This window comes from Pipra filicauda, unplaced genomic scaffold, assembly GCF_003945595.2.
Source record: "Pipra filicauda isolate LSUMZ 115617 unplaced genomic scaffold, ASM394559v2 scaffold72_size3293161_pilon, whole genome shotgun sequence".
Lineage (NCBI taxonomy): Eukaryota > Metazoa > Chordata > Aves > Passeriformes > Pipridae > Pipra > Pipra filicauda.
In genome coordinates this window covers 796,208-809,223 of record NW_024104898.1, presented here as the reverse complement: position 1 = coordinate 809,223, position 13,016 = coordinate 796,208, and the positions used below count along the sequence as shown (strand labels likewise).

At 35.8% G+C, this 13,016-nt stretch overlaps 1 protein-coding gene across 2 annotated transcripts in view; it reads right to left on the bottom strand.

The window, feature by feature from the left end:
* TTC27 (tetratricopeptide repeat domain 27) overlaps positions 1-13,016 on the bottom strand; it is a 125,613-nt gene that overhangs the window by 110,685 nt on the left and 1,912 nt on the right. Inside the window, exons 2-3 of one of the 2 annotated variants that reach the window (XM_027735142.2) lie at positions 11,944-12,121; positions 6,313-6,442 (exon numbers count right to left, since the gene is read on the bottom strand). In XM_027735142.2, the coding sequence (XP_027590943.1) occupies positions 6,313-6,442; positions 11,944-12,121 (308 nt within the window). Of the gene's footprint in view, positions 1-6,312; positions 6,443-8,350; positions 8,502-11,943; positions 12,122-13,016 lie in introns of those variants that run through there. The other variant, XM_039389477.1, reaches the window with a different exon arrangement.

Sequence of the window (13,016 nt, the reverse complement as noted above, 5' to 3'; positions counted from 1 at the left end):
CTCAGGGAGATGTCCGTTCATCAGTTTATTCCTGGTTCTCATATGGCAGGTTTCCCTGGCAAACTAAAAAAGTAGTGGTTTTGTTTTCAGGTGATATGAAAGGTGCAGGAAAAGGGAATGGAAGGAAAAGAGCAGGAGAGGTTAAAAGACAACTTGCATTGAAGTCACCGACCTGAGAAAGATTCTTAATCAGTCCACTCAACCAGGATAAAAGTTAATTGAATCACATTTCGGCCTTTTAAACTAAACAAATGATGTGATTCCTAAGTTATATGAAACTCTTTTCAATACCTTTATCAACAGGTTACATTGAAGACAAAAGTTGTTAAGCCACACGATTCCCCTAGTTCACTTTTTAATAACAGAGTAATCTTTAAGTTTATCCTGATTTGCTAAGTTTTTTTCAGTTTGTATTAACATTGAAAATACTTCTACTTTGCAGACAATGACTTGGGACTTTATTTAGTCAAAGGGGAACTCTTGCAGAACATCACTGCAGTCATTTCAATCCTGCTGTGGGAAACAAAAATCTACAACAGTCTGACAAACCACTTGAGAATAAGGGAAAGAAACTAGCAAGTGGAAGTATACTAGATCTGTCCCACCTCTAGTGATTTACAAAGGAACAGCCTTATTAACATCTCTGATTTCGAGAGAGGAAAGTCATCATTCAGCACTTCTAAGACTAATTTTTCAAATACACACACACACACGTAGTAGGACATAAAACAATTTTCAGTTTAATGTAACTTTTTTCCCATCTGCACCTTTTTGATTCTATAATCAAAGCAGACCACACTTAAAATACTCAGTGGGAAAGCAAAGAAGATAAAAACTTTGTTATACAACCATTTTCAAAAACAGCCTTGCAACGCCATAGTTATCTATACTTGTCTAAGCACTGTAGCAACAAATTAAATTCACAATTCAAGTCCTTTCACTGCAAAACCCAGTCCTGCTAATGTAACATTACAAAGAATGTAATGAGGGAGAGAGAAGGGAAAGATGATGACATGTCACAGCACTGACAATAAGCCAACAAGTTTCAGAGCCAAAGAACTGCTATCTTCTATTTTAATAAATCCATTTCTTTTCCATGAAACAAATCCCTTACAGAAAAGCAGATATCCTTTACCTTTAGCTGAAGAAGTCTAAACTAACGTTCATCCTTCTATCTTATGCTCCGAGACAGCATTATCAATGTGGAATTCACTATCCTGAGGTGGTCTTTAGGATGAGAGAACAGCTACAAGTAAGAGGTAGACATTTAAGGTTCTACAGCTCCAAGGACTGAATAGTTAAGAATCCAAGCCCACAAAAATCTCTAAAACATTGGTTAAGAGTAAAACAAAATTTTGAGCTTGTGTTGTTGTGTTTAAACAGATAAATGTTCAATGAGTTGAAGCTATTGTGTAGCTCAAAAATTTCACTTATCTCCACAGCACAAGACTTACTAATATGATATTCCTGACCTAGTAAATCTGGGTTAGATTGTTGAGTTTTTCCATTCTTCATCAAACTTGCCATCAAAACATATAATTATTTTATTCAGGAATAATTTTCTTAGAGCACAGAAACATATACTAGATAATTACTTTATGAATGCATGCAGAGAAATCTCTGATGTGGTCATCTAGTTTCTGTCGGACCTGCAAGTGGTCCTGTTCAACCACTTCTTGACTGAATAATACAAATGAAGCCCAACTCACTCTAGATACATATTCCCTATAAGGGTGACTTTGCTCCATGTTTAAGAGAGTATTTTCCAAGTGACGATATTAGGAATTTCCCTTCTTTTCTATATTCATAGCAAGGGATAGGATTCATAGTAGGTCAAGACTGTTGCCTACTTTAGCCTCCATATTTAGCCTTTATCATCCAATCTTACATTCCTCACAAGAGGGAGAAATCTGCAAAATCTTCAAAGCCTACATCTTACTGATACCCAGTATTCAAACAACACAGTATTTCTTTGGGATCAGACTGGAAGGTACAAAAAGTCCATCAGGAGCAGTTGATATATGTATTTGGGGGATTCCTACCAGTTATTTACATGTATTACCAATTAACACATTGAGATCTTCTTTCAGATGTAGCTTCTCACTGTTACCAGATATATTGTACTTGTGAATATGAAATCAGACAACAAAGAAAGCAGCTTGTCCTCACAACAGTCTTACAGTCATCAGTGGTCTTAATTAGTACTACCACTACACAGTTTTGTCCAATTCATCAACTGAAAATACTAAACTCAACTGTATGAGCTAATACGCAGAAGCTCTGAAACTTAAGGCAGGAGACAGGGACAGTTCTTTTAAGACACAAGGAGCCCTTCACTATAAGCCACTTATTATAAGCACTTAGTTCATTAATAATGTTTTAATCTAACCCCAGCAAGGTTAGGGCCAGAAATACTAAACCATTTTAACTGAAATTCAGTACTTTTAAAATCTTCCTTGAACACAATTCACTCATTAAAAGCCTGTCAGCACAGACTACCAGTCAGACTATTAACTGGTGTGGTAAAGTCTCGCACTTATTACAGAGAACTGAAATGAAAGTCCATGCACTTCTATGCATGGACTCCAAAAATCACAAGCCAGCTCTGCAGGACATAAAATGGAATTCTAATAGAGCACATGACTGTAATTGTAATTTCAAGAGAAGGCTGAAATCAATTTGAGGAAAGGGAAATAAAATACGCATACTCATGAATATTGTTCGTGGAAGACATCCAAGAGGCCCCTACCAACAACTCATCTAAGAGAGGCTATTTTATTTGTTCTTCACTGAAATTAATTATAGTCTCATGTTGTCTTACTGTACTCATAAGAAAAAAAGTTACCTGGGAGCAGAAATGAAACTAAGACTAATCCAATAAAGTGTTCTGAAAATAAGAATAACTGTTTTTTAAATATTCCTGAAATAAATGAGGCATTGTAGAGCTGAAATTAGTGACATTACTTAAAGTAAGCTAAAAGAAACACGAAGACTTAATTTTTTAACCTTGACGTGGGAAAAGATCATTTTAGTTTGAAAACCTGAAAAACGGAACATCTGTTTAAAAATGGATTGTATCAGTCTTGATGACAGATATGGAAGCTTACAACAGATGGAGAAAGTTACAGCTCTATTTTTAACCCACGTTTTCTAAATATCTGTGTATGCAAGAGAGGAAAGTTGGATTAATGGAAACACAAAAATGTCAGTTTACTGAGATGTTCATTTTTACAGTGTTTATATACTAAGAATCCTTGGAATGAAAAGTAAGTACATAAAGATAAAACATAATTCAAAAGCCTTTGAATTAAGACATTTAATAAAGAAGAGACTCTATGATATTATATTGTAGCACATAAGTACTTAGTGCTCTTGGGAAAAAAAAAAACACTGAAGTGTCAGAAGAAGATAATACCGATAGCAGTATTATAAATAAAGGTAAACTTCTGCCTGAATGCATAAATAATTAAACCTTGAAGCAATATCTAAGTCTGATGCAGTACTGATTAGGAATAAAAGTATGTTCAAGTCTGCTTTCCTCTATAATCTCTAGCCAATTTAGTTTCTGTAATACCACCACTGCATAAGCAAACGTTTTTCAATACACTGCATTCACAGCCACAGCAGAAGTATAAGAGAAACTAAACAGGAGATCAGGTACTCCCTTATTCAACAGAGAACTGGTATCTCATTCTTCCACTAAGACAGATAATAAATAAAATTGCCTGGAAAAAGGTTTTGGGGTGCCCTAATTGCAGTCTTCCACTACCTGAAGGGAGCCTACAAGAAAGACAGAGAGGGTCTTTTTACAAGGTGTGCTGGTTTAAGAGTTAACCAGCAGGGGAAATGAACTCAACTCAAAGGAGAGATTATAAGTCAGAATAACTATTTACTAAAATAATACAGTAAGTACAATCATACAAACAAACAATTGGTCTTAACCCACAAAACCCAAATGTATAACCCAGTACCCTGGGGCATGAACAGCGTGGTGTTCCTTGGGCCCCGCTTGAGTCCAAAGTAAAGGGAGAGGGGAAGAACCTGCTGGTGGGAGAGCTGTTGCAGTCTAGTCAAAAGTGGTGATTGCAGTGAGATGCCGGGGGGAGAGCTGTTGCAGTCTGGTCAAAGTGGTGATTGGAGTCCAGTATAGGGTGGTGGTCCACGTCTGTTTGAGAGCGATGAGCCGCAGTCCTTCTCTGGATCCCACAGAGTGGTTCAAAATGTTCCAAGACTCCAAGATTATATATCCTGCAGTTCAGGCAGGAATGCTCAGCACTTCCCTCAGGGCGGGGAGTTCCACAAAGGGTGTGAGGACAGGAGCATCCTCCTATCTCACAGGCCTCTTAACACCTAGTTTATAGCCTGAGGAGTCAGGCTCTATGGGCAGATGGTGTAAAGGGTTCATTGATAACAGTTTCTGGGAAATGGCATGGAAGGCTATAGAATACACAGTTTTGGGTTACACCCATACCCTGATGAACTGGTCTCAGTTGTCCTAACTAGGACACAAGGGCATGTAGTGACAGGACAAGGGGGAATGACTTCAAACTGAGAGTAGGTTTAGATTAGATATTAGCAAGAAATTCTTCACTGTGAGAGTAGCAAAACCATGGAACAGGTTGCTCAGAGAAGCTGTGGATGCCCCACTCCTGGAAGTGTTCAAGGCCAGGTTGGATGGGGCTTTGAGCAACCTGGTCTAGCGGAAGGTGTCCCTGCCCATGGCAGCAGGGTTGGAACTGGATGATCTTTAAGGTCCCTTCCAACCCAAACCATTCTATGATTCTGTGAAGCAGTTAACAGAAATTATGAACACTGAGTTTTAGAGGTCTTTGAGCTCTGTCAGCCACATCAATCCTATGAGCATTATCTTGGGCTGCAGCCTCTGTGTTAGACTGTAGCCTGTGCACACACACTAACACAGAATATTGAGTTCTTCAGTAAACAGAAACCACAAATTATAAGAATATTTAAATATTATAATATTAAATATTATAAACAAATTATAAGGAGAATGCATGAAATTAGGTTTTATTATTATTACCATATATAAAAGGCAAATTGAACTCCTTTTCCCCCTCAGAGGTAGCACACTACAAAATTTCTGCTAACTCATTTGACACCCTAGAAGGTTTAGTACACTTGGTTTCCACTGTTACTCATTCAGTCATCAGAAGATAAGATTTGAATTTCTAGTATCAAAAATCAAGCAAAAAATAAGCCTATATATACACCATGTCATCTCTAAAAGACAAACCAAATTGATAAACATCTTTAAAAAAATACGAGCAATGCTGTATCTGAATTAGTTATTTAGAAATACAACCCTGCAAATGAACCTAAGGCAGGACTTTATGAATTATGGAAAACACGCTACAATAAGGCAAGAACAGCTTTATGTGAAACTTCTCATATACTCAAATATCCCCTCATTTCACAGTTCACAGGATTTACATTGCTCATGGTCCTTACTTTATTCATAGTGAAATTCTAAATTCAAACTTGTGTAGATTTAGCATTAGCAGACTACTGATATGTTCTTCTCTGAGACACTGCAGTAATCAGTATTTTACCACAGTCTAAATCCCAAAGGAAAAATCAAGAATCTGTGCTGACCCACAGGTGAGGAGATGCACAAGATGGACTGTAGTACTGTCATGAGAAACGACACATCACTAAAGAAAGTGAGGGTGCTTATTAGTTACCTACATGAAACGATGCTAAAATAAATAAAAATGACAGTCCTCAGTTTCATCTCCTGCATACCCTTCTGCTTCCAAAAGCTATATTTGCATTAGCATTTTTGTATTAATACTATTACAATTCACTTGGCATTCAAAAGCCTTACAGGATACTGAACATCCAAATCTACTGCTTTCTTAATATCTGCCAAATACTCTGCTATTTGCAAGGTATGCAGCTTCTACCTTTCCCTAAGGAGGGGAAATTTCTAAGCTATTTATAAATATCTTTCTTTGATTCAGCTAAGAACATATACCAAAATAAACACATAAAGAGTTCACTGACTGCAAATGCCCTTTGAGTAAACGCTCACCTATAATACAGTTAACTTCCCCATCCAAAATCAACATTTACAGCAGGAAATAACTTCAGTAGAGAAAAAAGTAACAACTTTTAGGACACTACTAATAAAACTGAAGATGCTTAAAATAGCAGCCAGTAGGATAGATTATTAAGGCAATTCATTCTAGCACCTTGTCTTGCAGATGTGGCTTCCCTGACATGTTTAAGTGTTATGGCTATTTGTGAAAAGCAGTGACAATAAAAGGATAGCTTATTAAAATCCAAATATACCTCACAGAACTTCCGTAACAATGGAGGTGGTAAAAAATCCTGAAGATTTAACTGAACAGGAGGACCAGTCCAATTGCTTTGAACGAAGAGCTGCAAACTGCCCACACCAAGTAGAAACATCAGCCTCTGCCTGCAATACAGATAAGAACAGCAATTAGCAACATATTACATTTTTACTTAAGCTTACAAGAGCTGATTAAATCTTATACTAATTCAAAACCCTCAGCCTTAAAAAAAAAAAAAATCACTCCCCTGTGAGGAAAATACAACAACGAATGTAGTATACAAGAATGCACACAGGAAACTAAACGGCTTGGAAATATGTTTGTTTATAATGGTTGTAATTAATAACAATGTTTCAAAATTTAAGGCTGTACATAAATAGAGATCACAAGATTAGCAAAGGATGCAGATAATCCAATATTTGCCTATTGCATGGCTGTCATATTTTCTTATTATACATCTACATCTCAGCATTTTAAGATAAAAGATGCTACATTATCCAAAAGAGCAAGTTTATTTTTGTTTTCATGCGGCTGTTCATTTTCATTCCCTCTGATAAAAAAATTAAATGAACACTGAAACAGTTCAAAACTACCAGCTCCAAGTGGGCAGCAAATACTACCTCATTCAATCATACTTTTTAATTTAAATATTAGTAATTCATTGAAAGATGAAATTACGAGACTTTGTTTCACTTCTGAAACAAGGTATGGTAAAATTTTCTTTAGTTACACAATTAAGCTCATCTTACATTATTATTTATTTCTTTATGCACATACAGTAACAAATAATCTATATGGTCTGCAGAAGGCAGGGCACAAGCTCTCAGAATTTAATGGTTGATTTAACAGGTGTAGACTTTTAAGATTTATATAAACTTCTGGTTTGTTTTATGATACAATAAGGTTCTAAGTCATTAAGGTTTTTTAAGGTCATGTGCTGATATGGGCACTATCATATATAGAACATGCCTCCTAACTAACAAAAAATTAGGACTTTAATTGTGCTGGTTTGATATAAACACCGGTATTTTAAGGAGCATAAATGAATCAGAAAAACATAGTCCTTTTTTTTTCTGTTAAACAGGAAATTAAAGATTCTAGAGTCCTCCAGTTGAAACAAAGGATAAAGTGTTATACAACCCCTTAAAAACCAAAGTAAAATAGAAAAGCCACACACAAACAAGCAGCTGGTGGGCAAGAATGTAACAAAAGATGTAGAACAATAAGAAAGCAGGGGTGGGGAACATTTAATTGAAAATAAAATGATAAAAAAAGAACATACCCTTCAAAGAAGTTAAAGAACAAGAACTGGCATAAAGAGTCGTTGTCCAACAAGACAAGGTAACATTTACTAGCTGTCATTATTCAGCCAGTAACTACCTACTAGGAAATACTATTGGAATACATATCCAAGATTACTATTAAACTTCCAAATAACTCAAGAACACAAAGCACTAACAATTATTGTACACTAAATTATTACCATTCCACACAAAATATCCACACTGGCATATGTTTTCTACTTTTCCTCCCATGATAAATTATACTCCAAAGCTTCTGAAAGGTAACATACAAAATAATCAGCTATTTCTGCACTATGATTTGACACACGTACTTCAGTCTTTCAAAGACTCATTTTCATTGTTTTATAATTTTTACTATTTCTACTAATAACATTTTATTTAATTATTTTAACATTACTGATACCTATCTGGAAAGCAAACTTGCTTCAAGTCTTGGCACAGTTTTATCCATGCAGAACACCTCTGGATAATCAAATCCATTACTTTGGCTGGGATACTGTTTTTCCACAGTTTAGTTTATGATCAAGTTTTTTTCCTCCCCATTTTCAGATTCATGACCAACTTCCAGTCTCCTTATCACGCACTCTATATTGGAAAATCAATTTCAAACCCTAATCCCTGCAAATGCTAACCTCCCATGCCTATGCCCTAGTTTTTTTCCAAGGAAAAAAATCATTCTGTCTTCCTGACTGCCCTTCACACTTACAACCCAGACCTGCAGATGCTCACCTCTCAAAGGCTGCCTGAAAATTGCTCTTCTTTGCTGCCTGAAAGGCAACAGAGGGTCTGTTGCTCATGTCTCCCTTAGTATGGTGATCTACATAGTTGAATTTATTTTGTACTTATCCTTAGACATATGTCTGTATCTACATATCTTGTTCTTCCTTTCTCTATGTGAATGGGGGGTTGCTGCCTTTTTTTAACAGTTTACATCACATCCAGTACAATTGTTGTCCATGATGCAAAATCAGATGCTTATATACACTCCACTCTAACATTCATATTGCTGTATCAAATCTCCCTGAAATTCAAAATAAAGAATAATAGTGCATTTGTATTTGAAAAAATAATGGATTTGCACATAATGCTAGAAGCTACAAGTAAAATAAGAGTAAGAAAATATTCAGTAGCCCCGCTATGCTTAAGATGTGATTTGGTTACAGGTTTTGGTTTGGAGAGCTTTACTTTTCTTTTTAGTGCAGCCAGAAATTAATAGCAGAGAAGTCAAAGTAAACTTAAACAATGAATTGTTATTTTTTCAATTCATGTACATCAAAGAAAGCTGCTGCAGAATCAGCAAAAATTTCTTCATTTTTATTTTTCATGACATAGCACACCAGTTACCCAACCATCAGATGTGCCAAGAAAAATACCAGCAATACCATTCAGCGTTCAGGTTGGGAAATCATAACAAACTTTATTGTATGGATTTCTTTTGCAAAGTTTGGTATTCATTTATATGTTGAACAAGGTATAAGGATACACAGGCAATAAAAAACAGTGTTAGTGTTCCTTTAGGTTTTGGAACCAAACACAAGAGACTTTCAAGTTGTTTTGCAACAAGCTCTCTGAAAACAATCTATTTCTTCACTGTGTCCTCACACTATTTCCTTCCAGCCTTTAGAAACTGTAGGCCAGGCAATGAATGTACCTCCTTCATATGGAGGTCAGGAAAAAAAAAACAAAAGGCATTCCTCCTCTACATGGGCAACACAGATCTTATTGCTCCATCCTCTACAATTTCCTGATTTAAAATACAGCTGTGAAGCTACATTTTCTGTAGAAGATAACTGTTAACCATTGAAGTGAGTAGCAATAGCAGGAAAAAAGTAAAAGAAAAAATCTCCTATTCAATATATTTATTGTAAGGAATGCTTCATTTTTAATCTGTAAAGGTTAAAAGTGCCATAGTGAAAACACGTCTGGGGTAGGGGAAGGAGGCAAACAGTTAAAACAATAGAAAAGAGTTGCAGCAAATTTTCAAACGCTGCTAAATCGTTTTCCTTACAGAACCATGGATTTGAAACTGGAAAAAGTTACAGGCTATATTCAAAGAAATTACAATCTAGATCCAAATGTTGAGCTGTTTTGCCCTCAAGCTGTTCAGTTTTAGCTTCAGAAAAAGAACTCCCTAAGAGTTCTTTTAACAATATTAAAAAACCATACTTTGCATTGTGTTTATATTGTGCTAAAAGAATAATATTAACATACTCCAACTTTTTGTTTCTGACTGAATACAACTCCCATTGAGTTTTTAAATCTCCACTCCAGAACTATAACTTTCAATTCAGGGGAAAAAATCATATATCTTAATTTATCCCATCTACAAAAAGTCACAAGAAAACCATGTCTTACTGAATTTTCTGGGCTAGAACTTAAGAGGTTTGCTGCACTCCTTTGAATCACTCAGCGGAAAAAGAACATGACATTTTACACATGAAAAAAACAGACAAAAAAAGTTTCACCATAGGCTATGCAAGGTCAGGGTGCAAAAGTCACATTTGTTCCTTCCATAAGGCAGGACATAGGGCCTGCAGGTAGGAAAAATAGCTATGTAACAGCTATTTTAACCCATAAAGTCATTGGAGACAAACACAGTACAGATTTAAATGCTATAAGCAGTGCCTACCTAAAATAGTAAATTATCTGTCTTTCAGATAAATACCTTCAGTAGAAGTTTTTCTATGAAGAGAAAAGTTACAACTTACTTCTGCACCCAAAGCTTCTTAAATTATTATTAATGGAGCTTGAAAAATTCACTTGACTGCTACAAACAAAAATGTTTCTGGCAGATGCTGATACGTTTTGAAAACTACACGCTTTCATTCTGAATAAAACTTCAGGCTGTAATTTCAGGCACAGAAGCTAAATATTGCAGATCTGCCTCCATATCTTCTGGCAAGGGGGCTTCTAATGCTGCCTAGAATTGCAGAAGAAACTAGAAAAACCTCAAAGACCGAAGAGCTGAAGCAGGAGCATGCAAGGAAAAAATTCCTTTGCTTTCTGCAATAGGAGTGCAATATGACAGAATACATAAAAAGTTTCATGATCTAGATTATGATTACCTTCAAGAAGCTAAATGGCTCATAAAGGCAGCAACACATTTCAAGCAATGATCTGGATCAGGATTCAGTGTGTTTCAAGTCCTGACAGATTTTTCTTTCCTTGTCATATTATTCAGAATAAACTATTGCAAGATGATAGATTCTAGCAATATTGAAAAATTTCTCCAGCTAATATTTAACAGTAACAGCGCAACAAAGTAATTAAAAAAAAAATTAAAAAGAAAAGAAAAACGCCTACAGAAAAAACACATGGGAAAAACCTCTGAACATTCCAACTCAGAAAACAGGAACACATCATAATATGTACCACACTAGAAGATGCGCTTTTGACACACTAAGATCACTTACAAATCTCAGCTCAATATTTTAGATGTGTCATCTATTTGTTTTTCTTTGATACTGCAGCAAAAATTCTTGGGTTTATGTCTGTCATACCAAAACACACATATTTGTACTCAACCAACACTTACTGGCAACACGGTACCTTTCTCTTACATTTATTTTTTTAACTTTTATCTTCTTTTATCTTTTGTTCTTCTTCTGGCAAATTTTTTTTTCCACTTTCATCTTTTAAAATAAATACATATACCCACGTATAGTTTTCTGCTTCTACTATCCCTAGCATGACAGATTTCAGCCTAATCATTATTCATACAGCAAACTGTAAACAGTAAATTCAGACTCATTAAAAGCAACAGTTAGCATATGCAACTCAATTAATAGATAATCTATCAGAGAAAGTCTTGGGAAGAACATAATTAATTGAAGAACAGCATCCACAAGTCACACGTTACTCATTTTACATTAAGAAGAGTAGAACAACCTTACTATAAATCAGACTTAGAAATACAGGTGTTGCTTGGACAGTAACATTATGTGGTACTTCAAGTAGTCACAAAAATGTAATGCAACATTTCAGAGAGCAAATTGTTAACAAATGGTTTGATGATATATGGCAAAAGAAGTCACATTTGTGGCTTTGTTACACCAGCAGCTTCTGACATAATCACTGTAAATAAAGTTAATATTTTTTTAAAAAAACCATATCACAATATCATTGTTTTTTTCACTGGATAGTCATGAATAGATGCCCAAGGCAGTGGGGGAAACAACCTAAGAAATTTGTTTTCTGCTTTCCTCTCAGTACATGAATTTTGAAAGCCCTACATCACAAATTATAATTTTTTTTAAAATGCCCTTTGTAAAAATCAAACATGGCCTCTATTAACCTTCCACATAATAAATAATAATTTCCACCTTTCCACGTTATCAGCCTCCGCAGAACAGTCCAGGTATGCTAGAATCTGTTTCTCCAAAAAAGTGTCAATGTTCTCCTCCGTCACAGAAGACACACTGAAAACACTGCAGATGGCTGAATTTGAAAATATTGCCTCATATTTCCCATCAAACATCAACTGCAATAGTGATCCACTTTCTGGAAGAGAAAAAAAAAAACCAAGCCACAGAAATCAGTACCAGCTTTGAAACAATTTTGTCTTTCAAGACCTATTCAAATCAAAATATATATACCACTCCCCTTTAACAGTAAAATCCCATAGATAAGACAATAATTTCACAGACTGGAGAACCCATTGAGGGGAAATGCAACAAATAAAAATGGTTCAATATTTGCAGAGTTCAGTGAATAAATTCTTATGTAAAACTGCAGAAACTACTCAGGTTTTCATTTACATGCTTAGAATAATCACAAAGAATGGGCAATAGATTTTAGTTTCATAAAGGAATTATTTTCCTGTGATAACTATACTATCTCAATGAGAAGCCTCCATATGGAGCAGATTCTCAGGAGTAACTACTAACATGGATTTAGATCCATGAATATTTCTTAAGCCTTTCAAGACAAAGGACAAGGAGAAGTCATGAAATGCTACATGCTTAATTTCTAAGAAGCTTCAGACTCGTCAAGTTCTTGACCCAGGTTACAACTTTGTTCACAGAAGGTATCTTCCCTTCTTTCTTCAGATGTGCTACTGAGCTATCAATACAGCAGCTGTTTGAAGAATTTAACCATGTTAAAACCTTCTATTCTTGAGCAAAACCAGTATCTGCCTAGGCTGCAGCTGTGGCTACAACTCATGGAGATGATGCAGATGGTGCAGCTGAGGAAATACAGAGGTCTGCACGGCCTAAGTGCCTGAATATTAATCTGTGCTTCCAACTGGGGACTGCAGCTCCCATGCCCTCGGTGTTACTGTTGCTGCACTAATATTAGTAGCTGAGGCAGCCAATTTAACACTAGCCCAGGTACAGATCCACACAAGCTGCAGCTGTGCAAAGTGATCCAAATACCAACCCCAAGCTCATCCAGC